The 20,162-nt window shown below is 50.2% G+C and overlaps 2 protein-coding genes across 3 annotated transcripts in view; one reads left to right on the forward strand and one right to left on the reverse strand.

Annotated features, from left to right (window-relative positions):
• Positions 1-20,141, reverse strand: DNAI4 (dynein axonemal intermediate chain 4). Its single transcript, XM_051625760.1, has 16 exons — positions 20,046-20,141; positions 17,018-17,146; positions 16,064-16,248; positions 13,850-13,959; positions 13,469-13,625; positions 11,937-12,076; positions 10,385-10,624; positions 8,830-9,143; positions 6,961-7,047; positions 5,445-5,596; positions 4,531-4,688; positions 4,207-4,328; positions 3,450-3,548; positions 2,568-2,794; positions 1,661-1,811; positions 1-157 (listed from the first exon to the last, which is right to left on the reverse strand). The coding sequence occupies exons 1-16, from the start codon at positions 20,139-20,141 to the stop codon at positions 113-115; spliced, it is 2,412 nt and encodes an 803-aa protein (XP_051481720.1). The 3' UTR covers positions 1-112.
• The window catches only part of MIER1 (MIER1 transcriptional regulator), a 98,535-nt gene continuing 97,251 nt past the window's right edge, over positions 18,879-20,162 (forward strand). Inside the window, exons 1-2 of one of the 2 annotated variants that reach the window (XM_051625520.1) lie at positions 18,879-18,911; positions 19,314-19,426. The gene's annotated coding sequence lies outside the window, so the exon portion shown is untranslated. Of the gene's footprint in view, positions 18,912-18,947; positions 19,427-20,162 lie in introns of those variants that run through there. The other variant, XM_051625519.1, reaches the window with a different exon arrangement.

Consider the following 20,162-nt stretch of genomic DNA (forward strand, 5'->3'; position numbering starts at 1 on the left):
TTGTCTCAAAGAGAAACTTTAATGATTGAAAAAGAATAAATGGTTTATGTTACCACTACAGTAAGTCCTTCTCGTTGTTTACCAGCTGAGAAGTGGTATCATCTAGCTGCTGTTAAACAGCTACAAGAGGACTAATGATGTCTGGTAAAGCATCAACCTGCAACACAAGAGGGGGGAAAAAAAAAGAGCTGGATGAGTGTGTAGTTGCAGTGATCCAGAGTTCCTCTTTAGGGACTGAGAGCAGGATGGGTGGTGCAGTGAGCATCCAGAGAGCAGGCAAAGGTGCTTTGTGTCAGCTGATGCTTCAGCAGAATCCCTGGACATACCTAAGCCCAAGCAGAGCTTGCTGCCATAAGAAAAGGCAGTGGAAGGAAGGGGTTGTGCTGGCAAGGGGGGCTCCTCTGGCTAGTGAGGCACTGGGACTCCCTGACCAGTTATGCCACACGCTCAAAGTTGGTGAAATTAAGCAGTGATATTGTTAGACCTGGTCTGAGGATGTGCCCAGAAAATTATTCCTGAATTCTTATGAACTGAAGAACTTCTCTGCTCAGAGGACTTGGGCTGCTTCCTAGTGTTATGTGGGGAAAAAGCTTCACCAATTTTATTTTCTAAGTTTAATAAGAATAGCCTCACTTTCAGTTTTTAAGGGAAACACCTTTTGCTTTGTGGTTCACAGCATGTGACAAATGAGGCTGAAAATGACCAGAATTTCTAAATAAAGTGCTGGCAATTGCCAGGTATTAATGCTTCATACCCCAAGAATGAAGGTTAGAACAACAGCGTTCATTCTGTCCAACTTGAGGTTAGAGGTTTGCACCATGTAACTGAGAAGGGATTTTTAAAAGTACCAGTCCCACCTCACAAATGGATGAATCCAGCAAGCCAAAGCTTCTTGCTCAGAGCTGGAAGGACAAGGGGAGCAGTGCAGGTCGGGGCTGCAGGGAGATCCTGGAAGAGGGATCCACCTGGTGCTGGAGGACCCAGGGTGGCTGCAGGACTTTTTACTATGGACCAGGCAAGGAATGGCCCATGTGGCCTTGGGATAAATTAGTTCTGGTTTAAGCAAAAGTGAAGAGAAGGGATTCACAGGTGACCTCAGCCAGCTTTTACCCTGCTGCTGACAGGGAATGTGGGCAATGGTACCAAGGGAGAGGAACCTAGCTGTAAGGCAAGGCAAATCCTCATTGTCATCTAGGACAGAAGAGCCCTCGCCAGGATGAGCAGTGGCTTCTAAAAGGGAAGGCACAGCAGAGCCGAAGGGCTGGAGGCTTTGTGGGCACCAGCAAAGCCAGGTGCTCCTGGTGGTGGCCAGGAGAGGGCACATCTCCTGCGTGGTCAGCAGGGAAGGACATGCAGCCAAACATGGTCACCTGCAGACAGCTCCACCTGCCTGAGCATCCCCCTCGGAATCCAGCGGTGGGGAACCTCTGGATCTGTGATCAAGTGAAATCTGAAGTCTGACCTTGCCTTATCTTCTCCTGCAGCTTCTAGTGGTATGGCAGGAGCCACCTCAGGTTTTAATCTGGTTGTGGAATTGTATCCCATTCTGCCTGTGTCAGTATTTATGAGCTAGCTCTTTAACACCCCCCTTCCAGCAGAATGCTGTCCCAGACAAGCAGGCAGCCCTTCAGGACCCCCACCCTTGCTGAGGGAGTCATACCGTGCTGCTGGGAGCAGGCAGGTTCTGCAGCTCAAACACACAGATTCCTCCCTGGCTGTCTCCCACGAGCAGGCAGTCGGTGTTGGTGGCGAAGAGCACAGATGTGAATCTCCCCCTTGGGCTGGCAGAGCAAGAGATGGGGGGGCTAAAGCTGCAACCAGCAGAGGCAAGAATTAGTGATGCTGCAGGCAACGCTGTGTGCCCAGGTGTCCTGGCCTGTGGAGCCTGGCAGTGATGTCAGCCCAAGCCTTGGTGCAGGTTTTACTGGTTATGTTCTCAGTCAAGAACTAAAAAGTGAGGCAGTGTTTTGTTTGGTCTCTACCAGAACTGAAATCCCAGTTGCTATTAACTAAGATATCCTGGTTGCCTAAAATTTGGCCCATATGGGGGGTGGGGGGGTTAATATTTTTATTCTATGAATAATTAGTGTTTTGCTACCACAAGATCTGATGTGCCTCCTATGCCACTGCAGGCTTCGTGCTCTCATCAATACCAAGTACAGACCAGCAACAGGAGGCTGCAGATTCGTTCAGCTGCACAGGTGATGTGCACCTCCTTTACAGCAGTGGGAAGACACGAGAGGTACCTGGACTTCTGATCATTTTATCTTTATAAAAGGTTCAAAGCAGCTCAGAGTTATTTTTCCTTTTAACTGTGGCAGTGGTAGAACCAGTGGTAGCATCAGTTCCACAAGGCATCCAGCTCCTTCTCTTATAATCACAATTATAATCACAATTCTCTGGTAACTACCATCTGCTTTTACAAGACGAGTGCTTCAAAATGCAATACTTGTACTACCTGAGCAAGCAAATGGCACAGAGCTGATAGCAATACTGATTAGGCAACAAAGTGTGGTGGCCCTAGTGCCATTAAGCTTTGAAATCCTCTGATAAAAGTAATTACTTACACGCTGATGCTAAGATCCCAAACTTCTACTCTGCTCTCGTTCGCTGCTGCAAAGATGAAGGCTGATTTTGGAGACCACATGATGTCCAGAACAAAAGCACCGGTGGAAGTGAAAGTTAAAAGGGGTGTTTGTGTCTCTTGGTGCCACAGGAAAATGCTCCTGTCTGCAGAGCAGCTCAGGAACATGTCGGTGCTGAACGGATGCCAAGTGACTTTGTACACAGGGCCCTTGGTGGTAGGGAAGAAACCAACAGGAACTCGGTGTCATTCTGGAGCTGCAGCCTCACAGGATGGGTTTTTAATAGTTTTTAATCCCTGACTGTCCTCTGAGCTTAAGAGCAAAACCAGCATTGTGTTGTGTGTACCTACAGGAAACTAGGATGCAGCAGATGTGATGAGACAGGAGGGCTTTTAGGAATAAAAAGCACCCAGCTGGTTCTGTCCCTCACTGGTGCCCCTCCAGCACCCTCCCCAAGAAGCTGGTGCTGGAGGGGCAGCTTCTTGGCTGAAGCAGAGACTTTCAGAAAAAGGGGTGCTGGTAAAGCCTTTCTCCCAGTAGAGGCAAGACTATTTACCTGTGGTTTGCAGGACAACCAGATTACTGATTTTTTTTCCTTAAAAATATACCAGACCTAAAGCTTTAAAACAGTTGATGGTACAAGTTTTAATTAATTACTTAAAAAAAAAATCCTTATAGTGTAGAAAGCAATCCTGTAAGACTGCTGCTTTATGCTATGGGAGTGCACTCCTAATATAAGAAGTCTGAGTGTCTGAGAAGACACTGAGAATTTACTGAGAAGTAAATTTAAGCAAAGAAACTGTCACATCTGTGAACTTCCTTCACCAGTTTCTGCTGTCATTCCTTTTTCAGTGTATCACTCACGTTATGGCCTCTGTATGTCTCTAGAAACTGCTCCTTGCCAGAACAAGAACATTTGTGGATGTGACCTTCTTCTGTCCCAGCAAGATAAAGATCAGTATCCTGAAAGAAAGGTAAAAGTAACCCGAGCTGGATGAACCTATTTATCACTCATCCAAAAGTCTCCAGGGGTCTGGGGGAGGTTGGCAGGGACAGTCCTCTGAGGAGCTGAGGTGGAGCAGCCAGGCTGTTGTGTGGGCACAACAGGAGGCAGTGGCAGGAGGACCAGGCTTGCTCTGCCTGTGCTCCAGCTCTGCAGAACAGACACTGGGACTGTTGACTCCTGAAACTCTTGGACTTCCTGCAGCCCACATGGACGGACACACCAACTCTCCAAGTGCTCTGAGGACAAACCTCCAGCTGGATAAAGAGGAGAAGCACAGCCATGGAAAGTCCTACACGTGGGAGATGCTGAACCATCACATTCCCCCTGGTGTAACCAAGGTGCAGAGAAGAGCTGCCCTGGGACCTGCCCAAAGCTAATGTGAGTAGCCTGGCTGCAGGGATACAGGTGTTCACACGCAGGGGCTGCTTGCTTGGTTTACCTTCCATTTTGGGTAGAACTGTTTTTAGGTAAGAAGCAGTTTGTTTCAGAACTAAATATGCTTGACATACCAGTGCAGGCCAGTGCATATAAAATCAGATGCAGCTGAGGATCTCACCCCTGCTGCTGTAGTTCTGCTGGACAATACTTCAGCAAGGATGGACTTTCTGAACCTACCTTTGGGTGGAAGGCAAAGCACATTCCAGCTGCCTGATGAGATATCCCAGTTTCACTTTTCCATTCCTTCTCACTTGGTAATTCCCTCTTCTCACTTCCTGTTCTCTTGATTTTCATCAGATCTGTGCAAATAGTAAGAGTTCATGTCAGAGAGGTGTGTGACAGTGAATGACTGAATGACTCGTGCTCCTGTGGAACGTTCAACAGCTCTGCAGGGTTTCATGTTTGAGGACTGGTCTAAGGAATGTCACCAGCAGTGAAATGAAGACATTGCCACCTCAGGTGTTATCCCAGTGTAGAACAGCTGCAGGGGAACATGCTCACCAGTGCAGTCCAGTCTTTTCTGTACAAACCACTGGGTTACTCGGCCATCTGCTGAGATACTGATCAGTCTCTCCTTTCTGCCATCTCCTGCTGTACCTCTGTCCTGTGCCACCCACCTCAGTTGCCATACGGGGCCCGTGTGTTTGCTCAGAGAGTCACTGGGGCAAAAAATGCACGTGGTAAATCACAAAGGGACAAAGACAAGACAATGTATTTGAAAAATCACTAACCTTCCACTTTGTAATGCATGTCAAGTCTTAGGACAGGAATGTTTAGCTTCTTTTCTTTTTTTCTTTTTTTAAATATTGAAATCTATAAATTGGCCTTTTCTCCAGGAAACTTTTTCTTGTCTCACACGTTTGATATTTAGTTTCAGGGCACTGCTCAATGTGCTTACATGCCTTTCATTGATACCTGGTCACAAAATCAGTCTACACCTTGTAGCAAATTGCCCTAGACCTGGGGAGCTGCCAGCATGGCAGATGTCTCCCTGATCACCCCCTTTCCCTCATTTTCTTCTTAATTCCTGCTCATCCCTCACCTATTCTGATATTCTCTTCATTTTTGGCATGTGGAATCAGTGGGAAAGCACCAAAAGCTGCCACTGGTCTCCTACAAGGATTGATTGTCTGGGGCAGGATTGTCATAGTTAGTACATGGAGTATAAAATGATACCTGGAGGTAATTTGCTGTGTTTTTGTAGATTGTCAGAGCCCAGTCCATATTTGTGTGACCTTTCCAATGTGGGGAACTCTCACAGCAACAGTGCCAAGAGTTTCATACCCCAAGTAAGGAGCACTCACAACTCTTCCTTGTCAAGAGGGTCACTGATCCCTCAGCTTCCCCCCTGGGGACGTTTCCTTACGTGTTAAGACGTGACCAAGGTGGGAGGCAGTGGGCAATCAGAGCCTTACCTGCTGTCTGAAACTACAGTGTCCTTGCAGCTCTGTACATCATAGATGGCAACAAAACCATTGTACATTCCCACTGCTAAGAGATTTGGGTTGGCCATGGAAAAATCCAAAGCAGTTACTCCGTGCTTACACCGGAAAACACGCTCGGGCCACTGAGCAGCAGAAAAACACAAGAGTGTTCTAGTTAGTTTCTTCATTTACTTCAGTCTTCTCAGCACTGGGCACTGCTCTGCCAAGCTCTGCTGGAAAATACAGGTGCTGATGGCACCACAGTGACCACTCCTAGACAGAAATTAGGCACTATGTTCTAAATGGTTTCGTTTGTTTCTTGCTACAACTGATGAAATTAGGAAAAATAACAACTATCCAGAAACATGACACTGTAAAAGAAGTTAGATGGGCCTGCTCCAAACCAAATACCTAAAGGCCAGCTTCCCTGAGATCCAGCCTACGTTGAGTACAGTGTGTGGATTTTGTTTGGTTGACTTGTTTTTTCTCAGCATTTTTGGAAAATTTCTCCCATCGTTTTCTATCTTGTAGCATGGAAGTCAGTACCTTTCCAATGAGGGAAACTTAGCTGAAGGTAAAATGCAATCTAATGTACTTCAGGTAATCTGTGCACTCCTATTTTCATGGACTTCCTCCCTGGAGCCAAAGAACTGGTTCAGATCTAAGTGAAACTAAAGGTGTGTGATTTGGTGGCAACCAGATGGGTTTTGCTGTGCCACCTTGTAACAGATTTCCAAGATTTATTTATTTATTTTTAAGGGCTGTAAAGATGTAAATGTTACCTCTATGAAATCTGCTGTCTTTTTGACTGCATTATGAGAAGTTAGATTAGATAGTGATAATTAATGATACACTTTTTATTTTCCTAACAGAACGTGATGGTACAAGAGAAAATGGATTGGAAGGGATCAGCCTTAAATTTAAGCCACAACTTCTCTGCAAGCATTGAACAGATGGTCTCAAGACTTTGAAGAACAAAAGGTAAGTGGATTTCTTTTCCCACTTGCTGTGCTCAGGACTCTTCCAGCATAAAAAATAATTTCTGCACACCTGGGTCTATCCACAGTAATAATGGAGCAGATTTACAGTCTCAGGTAGGTTACCCGAGGGACTGGAAGTGAGATACTGAGACCTGCACTGCTGGGTTGCCTGGTACTACCTGTGAACTGGAACCATCTGTTAGTTGTTTGGTGGCCTGTGTGCAGTGAGTTCAGTTCCTGGGAACAGATGTCCCCTTTGCCAAACCCCCAGTACTGCTGGCAGTGTCAGCTGGGAGGATGGACAGGCACAGAAACTAAAGGGCTTCCCATGGGCACTTTCTTTGGGTCAGGATTTAAGCCCCTTGCTAGTCAGAATCCATTTTCCAGAGATGTTTGGGCTAGCAAATCCAGCCTCACTGGCTAGGTCTTGCTTTTTGGAACAGGAAGAGGGAAATAAAGCAGCAATAGTACAGCAGAAAAATGCATTGAAGTGGGGGGGAAAAGAAAACAAACAGGCTGCTCATTACCCTGGGGTTCTTCAGTGACCAGCAGCAAGCCAAGCCTTCCTTCTGTTCTTTAAAATCAAATGTTCCATAACCAACAGCTAAAAGATCCTAAAAGCAAAGATTAAAAGATCTATCTCAGGTTAACTTGAAATTCAGCAGTGTGTTTCTAAAAGGCAACTTTCTGTCAACACTCACTCTCAGAGCAAAGTCTGGAAAAATCATGCTGATGTCACAGGCAAGAGGGATGACACACAAGCAGAACAGAATTTCCAGAATTCTGGGAACAGGTTCCAGTGAAAGTGCATTCATAGCCACTGTCAGTTGTGTTTGCAGTCCCCCTTTCCAGAGGGGAATAGACATTCTATAACCATATTTTAGTTTTTAGTGGGATACATAATAATACTCCTACTTTTCTCTCTCAATGTTGCTGCAAAAGGAGCTTAGAGACCACTTCCAATCCCTAACTCTTAGCTCTCTGCAGTGGGGGCCAATGAATGCCATTTGTTCCTTCCTGTAAGTGGAAGTAAGAAACAGGAGCAAAATTTTAGTCTTCAACTCCATTTATTTTTTCCTACACACAACAAGTAGTTTGTGCAACTAACTCTTCAGAAGCAGGTGTTTGTTTGCCCTATAATTCTAAGGCTGAAGTCTCCAGGTGTGTCCAGCTTTACAATATCAGGGGATCTGGTGTGCTAACAGTATGAAATGCTCTCTATTTTCTCTCTTTTTTTTTCCCCTTGGGGCAATCTCACTGGTTTTTTGTTTCTCATCCTCACCTGCTTTTTACCTTCCTTCCATTAATTAATGTTGTTGTGGCCATAGGAGAGCTCTGTTGGAAAAACTGAGCCTTAGTTACCCTGAAAGTGGAGGTGTCAGAGTCACTCTCCCCCCCACTGCAACTGAAATAAAGAAAGCTGGGCCAGCAGCTCAGAAAGCTGTGCCTGTTTTTATGCAGCTTATCCTGCAAGTCTATGAGTGCTGCTTTCTGGGGGGCTGACTGCTAGAGACAAAGATGTGGTATCAAAACCATCATGAAACTCCCTCAGTGATGATGAAGTTTAACAGTAGGGGTTTGCATTTCAACTTCCATCTCTATGACAGGACCACATCTCTTGTCTTAACATTGTTGTTCAGGTGGCTCCTCATGGTAAACTGATCAATTCTGGGCCAGTTAAAGCTGTTGTGAAACAGTGGTAGGAAAAGCCTAGTGCAGCTGTCCAACCTGTGGAATAAATCATCATAGAATCCCAGGCTGGTTTGGGTCGGGAGGATAGAAGGATCAAGATCTTCAAGATCATCCAGTCCCACCTCTGCATGGGCAGGGACACCTCCCACCAGCCCAGGTTGCTCCAAGCCCCATCCAACCTGCCCTTCAACACTGCCAGGGATGGGGCAGCCACAGCTTCCCTGGGCAACCTGGGCCAGGGTCTCACCACCCTCACAGCAAAGAATTTCCTCCTCATGTCTCACCTAAATTTCCCTCTTCCAGTTTTAATCCATCCCCCCCTTGTCCTCTCACTCCCTGCCCTTGTCCCAGGTCCCTCCCCAGCTTTCCTGGAGCCCCTTCAGGCACTGGAAGGTGCTCTAAGGTCTCCCTGGAGCCTTCTCTTCTCCAGGCTGAACACCTCAACTCTCCCAGCCTGTCCCCAGAGCAGAGCTGCTCCAGCCCTCAGATCACCTACAATAACATCCTACAATCATGTAGGGATGATGTTGTGTAGAAGGGCAAAAAGCAGAGAGTGGGGTGCAAAGGCAGCCTCCCTGATGGCAGGGATGAACCCATCTCTCTGAGATCCCTTGCAACAAAGCCCATCAAAGCCAGGGTTTACTGACACCAACAACTGCTTATACCATTTTGGAACAGCTTAGAAGGAAGAAGTTGTTACCCACAGGGTTTGCTTTGCTCCAGGCCATGCTGCTCACACTGTGACCCTCGGTTAAATCACACTGATACGACCACAGCTGCTCCAGTCTGGGGAGCACAGTTTCTTCTGGTGTCTCATTTAGATATGCCAGAATTGATGGGTGAATGAAGGCTTCCTCCTGCTCTTCCTCAGACTCCTCTTCCTCCTGTTCTTCCTCAGCCTCCTCTTCCTTCTCCTCTTCCTCAGCCTCCTCTTCCTTCTCCTCTTCCTCAGCCTCCTCTTCCTTCTCATGATCTTCCTGTTCAGCATCTTCCACAGCTGCTTCTGTGTCGCTGGTGTCTGAGGGAACATTGGGATCCAAAATGCACCAATTATGAGTCTGAGTAGTAACATTTCACTTGTCTAACTCCAGTCACTCACCTCAAAAGGAAAAACTGCCCTTTCAGCAACTATTTTGCAGCCAAAAAACCATGAAGATTTGAGGAATTAAGACACCTTGACTTGTAAAGCTGTGACTGACATGTTGCCAGGGCCATAGGAGAGGCTGGATCAGGCTGCAGTGGGCCAGTTATGCTCCCAGGGTTTAATAAGTGGGTCTAGCCACCCAGCAACAAGTTAAGAATTTAAGTCCACCCCCACCAGGAATGTTTCTGATCTCTCATATTTAAAAACTTGTTGAAACAGGGATTTTTCTTCCAGTCAGATGCCAAATTGCAAAGAGCCAGAGTCCAGCCCTGATGCTGTGACACGGCAGCTAAGCTACAAGGTGCTGTACTGAGTTGCTCATTATTTGGGAAAATTGAGTGCAGACCATGTTTTTAGGCAGTGTTTGCAAAGTACCTTTTTGTTTGTTTTGTTTCTTTGATGTCATGTGCCAATCAGACAGGGATCTCAGACCACTGTGAACTAAATGCACAATAACTGCCATATAGTCAGAACAAAAAGTCCTCCTGGCCAGGATTGTGCTCCAGCTGTAGCTTGTTCCTGAAGAGTGACCAAATATAACCAAATATAATGTTGCCTGAGAAACTGCAACTCTCTATGGCACAAATAGGTACAGTAATACCAGTGTGAATCTGCCTTTTTTTAGAAAAATAACTCCCTGTGCTAACTTGGAACTCCTGTAAAAGGTCAAATACTACATAGCACTTGGGTCCAGGTAGTGCCTCTTGGTCTGTAATAAATGTACTTCATATAAGATACTGGACATCTCCCAGGCTAGAACTGTTTACCATCAGTCCCCCTATAAAAGAGTAATTGAAAGAACAACTGTAAAAGGCATTCCAGTGCAAAAAAAAATGGTTGGAGAAGTAGCAGGATTAGTCTGTACTTCAACTGCCAGGAAACAACTTTGATCAGTGTGTGGTGATGAGGGGAGATGAGCCAGCTCAGAACTCACCTCTTCAGTTCTAGTGGAGGGATGTGTGTTAAAGTGAGTGTAAAACTGCAAAGGTCATGTTGACATCTCATAAACTCCTTTTTTAAAAATCTGTTTCTTAAATGACTTGTCATCTGCCAGGACAGTGAGTGAGGGACACAACTCCTTGTGCTGCAATCAGGGTGTCTGAGACAGAACAGACCTGTGAGGATGGGAAGCTGCCGGTAGGCTGCAAGTTTGGGCTGAAAGATATTCTCCATTAGAATTCTCTCCATGAAAAATAAATCCCTCTGGAAGTTTTCTGATGTTAATATAGCTTCTGACTGGCATCCCTTCTCCTTGTGCATTCCAGCAGGGGCTCTGGTGCCTTCTGCTTTTGATGGACCTTCTCCTTCCGAGACATGAAACGAGTCGTACAGGTCCCAGGAGGTGACTGTCATCCCTGGAAAGGAATTACACTGGATGATACAAGGCTCGTGGTGTGGTGTGGTGTGGTGTGCAGACAGCTGAGCAAAGCTTCACTTCTTGTCCTGCACTCCCAGCTGTTTGGCAGAGGGCCTTTGAAACCAGGTGAGGGTTGGTCAAGGCTGGAGCAGCAGCTGCCTCAGGGTCTTCTGGGTGCGTGGTTGCCCTTCTGCAGGGCCCTCTCCCAGGGGAACACAGCTCCCTAACCCTGCCTCTGGGTGCTCAGGTTTTGAAGCACAGCTTGGAATGAGCCCTGCTGATGCTCAAGGGGCTCAAAAAAGAGGAAGACAGGTTTTCAAATCAGATGAATATCTATTTTACTTCTCCTTTTGATATAAATGAGGTCTCTGGCAAAGACCACATAGTGGCCTTCCAGTACCTGAAGGGCCTCCAGGAAAGCTGGGGAGGGACTTTTGACAAGGGTTTGTAGTGAGAGGACAAAGGGTAATGGATTAAAATGAAGAGAGGAGATTGAGATGAGACATGAGGAGGGAATTCTTCCCTGTGAGGGTGGTGAGACCCTGGCCCAGGCTGCCCAGGGAAGCTGTGGCTGCCCCATCCCTGGCAGTGTTGAAGGGCAGGTTGGATGGGGCTTGGAGCAGCCTGGGCTGCTGGGAGCACACAGATCTAAAACTTAGATATTCCTCTCTAATTGTTTTAGAGCACTGAGGTTGAACATTTGGTAAAATTGCATCTCTTGTGAGACAGCCAAGATTTTCTGCTTTCCCCAAGATTTTAAATCTCATAAGAGAGGTTCTCTTCTTTGCATTATGGCAAATAGAAATAGAAACCAATGTCACTGAAAAATCAAGGGGAAAAAAAAAAGGAACTGTGTCCTTTCCTATTTCCAGAGTGTAGCTGAGTGGGAAGTTCTGCTGCCTAAGGAGCACACTCTGCTTGCAGAGGGCAGAGGCAGGAAGGCCCAGCAGCTCAGCCAGCACAGCCACTGTGCTGTCATACTGAGACAGTGCACCAGGACCAATGTTCAAGCTTTAGGAGGGGCAGAAAACCACAGGCCACCACAAACCACACCAGAACTTAAAGCTCTGGAAGTGAAAGTTGAGGAAACATCTTAGAGATAGAGGAAAAAAGCCCTTTCCTCAGTATCCTGCCTGTGTGCAGGGGGGTCTTCTGAGGTCCAGCCAGCTGTGTGCTGGGGTTTTTCCAAGTGAATATTTAATAAGTAAACTGAATATAATAATGATCCCAGCTGCCATGGGTACAATGTAGTGAATGGGAGCCTGTTTTGATGAAATACCCTTTTCCTGTGGGGCACTCTGAGGTCTTACCTCTATCTTCCAGGATGATTCTGTCACACTGCACCTCCTTGTTCTTTGCAGCTCCTTTAAGGGTTTGCATTGTTTTTTCTACAAACTGATCATTCCCAGGTCTGGCTTTGCACATGTCAACATAAATCTTGTTCCTCTCCCTTGGGAAAAAACCAAACAACAACAAAAGTTTATATGGACTTTCAGAAAAACATTAGTATGGAACATCTCAGTGTCTTTAACCCCAAGCTGGACAGGATACTCCATGTCATACAATTAATCCTCTGGTTTTTTTGGATTGCCAGATTTTAGTTCACTCTACATTCCAGCTTTCAGCAGGGGTTTTTTCACCTCGTGATGCTGTTCCAAAGCAGAGATGGCCCAGGGAGGGAGGCAGCAACACACACCCCTACTCCAACTACCTTTGCACGCTGGGGGAATTCAGAGGGAATTCAGAATTTTTGTAGCTCATCACTTGGCAGCAAAAGGCTGTGCATCCAAAAGACAACAAATGAAACTAGTACTTTTCTGTTTCAGCCAGTCCCTAGGGTCTGTAGGAATGGTCAGTGGGAATTCTGAGCCTTTTTCCATCATTTTGGTTTTGACATTCTAACAGCAGACATAGATTATACCCCCTCTTAGCTCACCAACAGGTGGCTGTGCTCAGGTAGTCACTGTCTGTCCCTCTACAGGCAGTACGTGCTAAGTGATTCACAGGGTGCTCTTCCTTCTTCCCCAAAATCCCACCAGTGGCATTCCCAGGCAGGGGAGCTTGGAGTCCCACCATCAAGTTTGTGTATATACTAGCAGAAAAAACTCCCTTAGGTAAGTTGTAGAGAGCATCCCAGGCTTTGGGGCTTGTGTCTGCAAAAGCTGGGTGACTCCTCCCTCAGCCTGACACCCATCAGGGGGAGAACTTTGCTGTGCTCTGGCCCAGACAGCTCCTGGGGAGGATCCAAAACTTGTATGTTCTGAGTGAAATCCCTCCCAAAGGACACGGCAGTGCAGGGAGCAGACCCTGCAGTGGAAACACACTAGATGCAGTAAAGGGAGATGCAGTATTTTACCAGGCAAGGTGACAGGCGGTGGGGTGAGGTTCCCTCTAGCTAGAAGCTCTGTGAAGAGCTTCAGAGGAAGACCTCTGCTTAGACCTGCTTAGTCTGAGCATATCTTGGTCATTAACAAGAGCTACACACAAGAACCAGTGCAGAGGTTTGCAGTTTCTTACTGTTTTCCTTAAAATCAAATTGCAGCATTGATGTGTAGCACACTTCTCCAGCTGCTCTTTCCCCCACCCCCTGCTTTTGCTGATCTGCCTTAATGTACCAGTGAATGAGGATATGAATGTGATCAACAAGACAGAGTGATAAGGAATTGAGGCTGTTTGGCAAAAGAGAGACTCGGGCCCCACGTGGCTTTAGACAATGTGACATGAGAGACTGCAGCAGCCAGAGCACTGCAAGGTGTGAGCAGCCTGCCCAGGACTTGTCATCAGCAGAAAGTGGGTGTGCTGAGCTCACCACCTGCACCTCCACAGGCACTACTGTACATACAGCACTCTTGCAGCCTCTGCTGACTCTGTGGACACCACAGCAGGTGCCATCTCCAACATCCAGAGAGTTTCTGTCTCGGTCAGGTAGATATCCACTCTTCTCTCTAGGTCTTCTTTTGTCAGTTCTTCTGCTATCTCCTCTCGCCTCATCTGCACATCTGAAAAATCACACAAGGTTAACAAGCAAGACTTGTTCTGCTCTAACTTTAAAAGAAGACAAATTAATTCTAAAAGGATTGTTAATGATCAGGAGCCAGAACTCGTGAGGCACCGAGTTCCTCTGAGGTGCTGGGCATCTCACCCACACTGCTGCAGGGTCTCACAAATCACAGTGCTCCTGAGGACTGGTCAGACCTCTACCTTCATGATGTTTGCTCTTTACCAGATAAGCCAACAGTCGTGTCGTGGTGAGAGCCAGGTTCTGCTGTTCCATCTGGTATGGACTCCGTTCCTGAAGCGTTGGATACGGAAATGCTGCTGCTTCCTTGTGTCCTTCAGGAGCAGAGGAAGAAGCAGAAACGGTAGGTGAGAGCCCAGGCACCATGTAGCAGAGCACTACAAAACCAGCAGCTGTAGCAGGAGAAACCTGGGAGGCCTGTGGGAGCACACAGGGATGCTTGTCTTGTGAGGAGAGTCACAGAAGGCTCAGGAAAGGTAAGACTGAGTTGGTTTGAAAGAGACTTCCAAAGGAAGAATTCCTCTGACAGCATTTCCCGGGGTGTGCAGCAGCTGGTGGAAAAGAAGCTGCTGAGTTCTCAGGTTCATTCTGAGCATATAACAAGGTGAGGTGTTGGCACACCCTGTGTGACAGGGCATTCCCACAGGCAGCTCTGCTCTCCACCAGAACTGAGATGCTCTGCTGCTCTGCACGTGCTGAAATGTCTGAACTGCACCAGAAACTCATCTGAAGGGATGAGCTGTGATGACTAGAACTAAAGCTCTTGTTGGGTTTGTCAGCAGGTTTTCTCTTCCTCAGGAGCTGAGCGTGGGCAATCATAGATACAGAAAAGGTATTTGAAAAAGGCTATGTGAAAGATTTGCATTCAAAACCAAAGTTAAATCGCTGCATTTTGTCTTTTAAATGAAGAACTACTATCTCAAAAAAAGGATGTGTTTCTTTTGCAGGAGATGTTTTGTATTTTTAAGTCAATTTTTGGGGTATATTTGCTCCTGGTTAATATCCCTGCCTCTGGGATTATCCTTTAGAATAACCAGCCTAGGAAACATGACAAAAAGAGAATTCTCAGAGAGCAATATTTTCTTCTCAGACATCACAGTGGGATTAGCTTTGGCAAAGAAAACAATAAATAACACTTTTCTTTAATGTGTATTTTTTTCTGGTGCTGACTTTGCCAGCCCTTTAGGCTTTGGCTGAACAAATAGCATCTCCTCTCCACCCTGCTTCAATCTGCACACACTGTGGGATGAAGTCATGGGCTCCATCAGTTTTAATCTTAAATGCAAATAGTTACTTGCTTTCTCTTGCATGATGTGATTGAATTTTTGTCAGCCTGAAGATAACGTGGCCCAAATCCCTTGAGTTTGTTTATTCCCTCTGTACTGAGGGTTTGCAGATGAAAGCTAGGAGGTAGTGGAGCATGTCATTTAGCAGTTTTAACTCAAAAAGTTTTTGTAGAAGAACATTTTTTTTTATATGGGTGAATATAATCACACAGAGGTAACTTGCTTAAAGTAGTTTAAAATAGAGGATTCTTATCACGTTAACAGTATTTGAACTGAAAGAGTCAAGTTTATAAAAAGGCTGTACTGAGTAAGTACCATGAATATTGACAAAATACTTTAAAATAAACATGTAACCCATCAGTGAAGCCAGACCTTTTGTTTCTAGAGCATTTTTTTCCCTACCCACAGCCACAGGGGTATTGATATATTGAAGGTTGTGAAAAAACATGCTTGGGGAGTGCAGAGAGCACCTGCAGTAGGTAAAGGGAGGGTAGGAAGAAGCTGCAGATGTGGCTGTGCAGCTGTGCAGCCTTGCTCAGACCAGCAGAACACACCCTGGGAGGTGCTGGCTGGGGTTTGTTCATGGGTCTGTCTGTAGGTTCCACCAGAACTGGGTGTGGAGGCCTTGCTGGTGCAACCCCTGCAGTGTGGGTGTCTGCACTGGGGAACTGTCTCTCTAACAACGGCCCACTCTGGCATGTTACATTAAAAAAACATGGTTTAGGAAGGAGAATTTGAATAAAATTGGAGCTCTGGCCGGAGCACCCACCTGTCTGCATGAGCCTTTCAGTGGTGGTTCTGACACAGTCAGGAGTGGTGACAAATCCCATTGATTCTTTGTAACTGTTCCTCAGATTTCCAGTGCTGACTATCACAGAAACATCCAATCCCAGACTGGTAAGGGACCTTAAAGCTCACCTAGTTCCAACCCCCCTGCATGGGCAGGGACACCTCTAACTAGACCAGGTTGCTGCAAGGCCCATCCAGCCTGCCCTTCAACACTGCCAGGGATGGGGCAAGTTGACAGGCACGTTTGTGCAATTTGACAGCTCAGTATAATGATGAGCCCTGCACAACCATTCCAGGCAAGTGCCCTGTGAGGCAGGATTTAAGAGACAACAGGCTGACTTACCTGGGGAATGAACCTAGGCTGGCATTCCCTCCTGCTGGCTGCTGCAAGGGAAAAGAAGAGGGAAAAGCAGATCCTGCATCCCCAAAGGAAGCAGCTGCTGCCCAGAGCTTGCCTTGCTGGGAAGTGTTTGGGTCTGGATGGAAGAGTGGACGAGGTGTCACATCCTTCCCCTCATCATCAAAGACCTGAGGAAATATTGGAATAATTACAGTAGTTTCACTGTGTTCCCACAACCAGGGGCACTGATGACACTTGCAATGCTTTATCTTGTCTGCAAGAAAAGAAGACCTGGATCCAGGCAGGAACCTGGTGGAAAAGGGGGGTAACCCCCTCTGCAAGAGGACCCTAAAGGGCAGCAGGAAGGGGCCAGGGGGCTGGCATTCCTGCTTTCCTTTCAGGATTCAGCCTTAAGAGGGCTGCCACCTTTGACTGGGCTTTTGGAACTCTACAGAAGTGGCTGCAAAATACCTGGAAAAACTCTCATCCCACAGTCACAGCCACTCCTTGGTTGCCCCTGTTGTCTTTTCTGGTTTGTTTATTCTCCGATGACTGTAACTATTCATGTCAAATGGACAGCACAGCTGCTCCAAATGCTCTTTTAGGAAGGGGTTCCCTAAGGTCTTGCCATGATTCCCAGGTTGTCCTGTGGGAACCCCCTGTTTCTGAGGTACAGCCACCCGGGTGGTACCATCAGTTTATCTCACAGCTTGGAAAGCAAGTCCTTCTCAGCTGGGGAGAACTGCCGCTCTGGGTTTCTTAATCATCCTTACGGATCCCTTCTGAACACTAATCCTCACAATTCCATAACGGAGCGAGCTCTTGGATCACGTTCTCTCTCCAGAGCTCTTCAGACGTGCCTTTTCCTTCCTCCTCCCTCTCCCGCGTCCTTCCTGGCCTCGTTGAATATCCCCAGTCCCTGTGACTGAACGCATTTTAGAGGGACGGCTTCCTCACCCGCACGGCAGAGCCCCGGGCTGCGGGTTTGCCCCCGGAGGACGAGGCCTGGCTCCCCCCGCTGCGGCTGCTCGCTCGTCTCCGGCTGCCGGCGCTCCCGCCCGACCCTCTCCTGGACCTGCAATCAGCCTGGAGAAGAGGGCCTTGTTTCCATCGACCAAACACATGCAAGCAAGTCCCGTCACCTTAACTCTGGCGCAGGGTTTAAAGGGCTGAAGCTGTTTCAGCCTGGAGCGATGCAATTCCTTCCGGGAATCATAGAATCATAGAATCCTGGGGTTGGAAGGGACCTCGAAAGACCATCTAGTCCAACCCCCCCACCAGAGCAGGGTCACCCAGAGCACATCACACAGGAACGTGTCCAGGGGGGTTTGAATGTCTCCAGAGAAGGAGACTCCACAGCCTCCCTGGGCAGCCTGTCCCAGGGCTCTGTCACTCTCACAGTAAAAAAATTTTTTCGGATATTCACCTTGAACCTCCTGTGCTCCAATTTCCACCCATTACCCCTTGTCCTATCACTGGTCATCACTGAGAAGAGCCTAACTCCATCTCCCTGACACTCACCCCTTACGTATTTGTAAACATTGATGAGGTCACCCCTCAGCCTCCTTTTCTCCAAACTAAAGAGACCCAGCTCCCTCAGCCTTTCCTCATCAGGGAGATGTTCCACTCCCTTAATCATCTCTGTGGCTCTGCGCTGGACTCTTTCCAGCAGTTCCCTGTCCTTCTTGAACTGAGGGGCCCAGAACTGGACACAATACTCCAGATGCGGCCTCACCAATGCAGAATAGAGGGGGAGGAGAACCTCTCTTGACCGACTAACCACACCCTTTCTAATGCACCCCAGGACCCATTGGCCTTCTTGGCCACAAGGGCACATTGCTGGCTCATGGTCATCCTCCTGTCCACCAGGACCCCCAGGTCTCTTTCACCTACACTGCTCTCCAGCAGGTCAGCCCCCAACCTGTACTGGGACATCGTGTTGTTCTTCCCCAAATGCAGAACTCTACACTTGCCCTTGTTGAATTTCATCAAGTTTCTCCCCACCCAAGTCTCCAGCCTGTCTAGGTCTCTCTGAATGGCAGCACAGCCTTCTGGTGTGTCAGCCACTCCTCCCAGCTTGGTGTCATCAGCAAACTTGCTGAGGGTACATTCTGTGCCCTCATCCAGGTCGTTGATGAAGATGCTGAACAACACCGGTCCCAGTACCGACCCCTGAGGGACTCCACTGGTCACACAATCTCCCCTCGGCGTCCCGGGAGGCTGCCGCGGCGGGGGGAGGGGGATGGGGCGGGGTGGGGGCGATGCCTGCTGGAAGATCGGAGCCCCCAAGACATTTTTACAGCGATTCGGTTCCCTGGGGCTCAGCTGGGACCCGAACTGATGCGGCGACCGCGGGCCGAGAGACGCGGCCCGGCCCGCTTCCTCGGCGAGGCTCCGGGACAGCGGAGAGAAACGGCGGCCTGCCCCGGCCCGCCGTGCCCGGAGCCGGCCCGGCCCTTCACCCGCCGGGGAAAGCGCTGCCGGTTCCCCCGGCGCCACTCACGGGGGAGGCCTCTGCCCGCCGGCGGGGCCCTGCATGGCGGCGGCGGCGCGTCTCGCGGTAACCGTGGCAACGCGGCGCAAGACGCGGCGCGGGGATTGGCTGCCAAGGACGGCGCCGCCGATAGGGCCGGGGCGCGGGGCGCGGGGCCCGCGTGTTCCCGCCGAGCCCGCGGGGCCGGGCCTGCCGGGCCGCACAGCCCGCCCCGCCCCGCCCGGGGCTCCTCCCCGCCCGGGGCTCCTCCCCGCCGGCAGGGCCGCGGCAGCCCCCGCTCCCCCTTTGTCACCGCAGCACAAAGGTCCGCGGCGGCCCCGGGAGCCCGCTCGGCCCCGGTGGCGGGGATCGGGGCAGGTCTGAGCTGGGGGCGGGGAAGGTGTCAGGGCTCGGGCGTGCCTGAGTCAGGGAAGTTGCGTGCGGGGGGTGCTTGCCTCTCGGCCCTCTTGCCAGTCTTCCCGTGGCGCGGGAGCTGCAGCCCGGCGCTGAGCCGTGCGGGGACGGCAGGGGCGGGCGGCCCGGGCCCAGCCCCGCGGCTCTTCCCCGCGCCGGCAGCGGAGAGGCTTTCCCGAAGGGTCGCGCAGCCTGCGGTGCCCTCAGTGCGGGGCAGCGCCAGGCCTGGGGAGCGGGGGCTGTCCCCTCTGCCCTGCCGGGCTCCCAGCGCCCCCGTGCCGGGCAGGGCGGCAGCCGGGGAAGGCCGGAGGAACAGGAGGCGGCAGCAGGGCTGGCCGGCTGCCCTGTGTTTATTCCCGCCCGTAGGAGCAGCCCAGCGCTCTTGGTGCCCTCGCCCCCGGGCCTGTCACGCACCGCACAGCCGCTCCGCACCTGCGCCTTGAGGACCCCGCTGCCGCTTCCCCGCCCTGCGGCGCCGCGTGAGTACGGCTGCGGGGCCGGGAGGAGGGAAGGGCACGGCGGCGGGGGCGGCACCGGGGCTCGGAGCCGGTCCTGCCGGGGCGGCCGCGGGGGGCCCGGCCCGGGGGCGGGGCCGGGGCCGGGAGGGGCGGGGCCTGGAGCGACAGGGCGGGGCCTGGGCCCGGGGGGCGGAGCCTGGGCCTGGAGAGACCGGGAGAGGCGGGGCCTGGAAGGACCGGGAGGGGCGGGGCCTGGAGTGACAGGGCGGGGCCTGGGCCTGGAGAGCCATGCAGGGGCGGGGCCTGGAGTGACAGGGCGGGGCCTGTGCATGGAGTGACGGGTTGGGGTGGGGCCGTGAGTAAGAGGGAGGGGCGGGGCCTGGAGTGACAGGGCGGGGCCTGGGCCGGGAGGGGCGGGGCCAGTGCATGGAATGACAGGTTGGGGGCGGGGCTGGAGGCTTGAGTGACAGGGCGGGGCCTGGGCCCCGAGGGGCGGGGCCTGTGCCTGAAGGGACTGGGTGGGGCGGGGCCTGTGCCTTGAGTGACAGGCAGGGGCGGGGCCTTGGCCTTGAGTAACGGGAAGGGGCGTGGCCTGGGCCTTGAGCGACACCCGGGGGGCGTGGTCTGGGCCCTGACTGACAGGCGGGGGCGGGGCCTGGGCCTTGAGCGACATCCAGGGGGCGGGGCCTGGGCGCTGACTGACACCGGGGGGCGGGGCCTGGGCCTTGAGCGACATCCAGGGGGCGGGGCCTGGGCG

Source organism: Apus apus, chromosome 7 (genome assembly GCF_020740795.1).
Source record: "Apus apus isolate bApuApu2 chromosome 7, bApuApu2.pri.cur, whole genome shotgun sequence".
Taxonomy (NCBI): Eukaryota; Metazoa; Chordata; class Aves; order Apodiformes; family Apodidae; genus Apus; species Apus apus.

Coding starts and splice junctions, on each gene's coding strand:
- DNAI4 (XM_051625760.1), bottom strand. CDS start 20,141: ATGTCGCTCAAGGCCCAGGCCCCGCCCCCCGGTGTCAGTCAGCGCCCA. Junction 10,625..11,936: donor AATCATCCTGGAAGATAGAG/GTAAGACCTCAG, acceptor ATTCCTTTCCAG/GGATGACAGTCACCTCCTGG. Junction 158..1,660: donor TGCCTGCTCCCAGCAGCACG/GTATGACTCCCT, acceptor CTTGTGTTGCAG/GTTGATGCTTTACCAGACAT.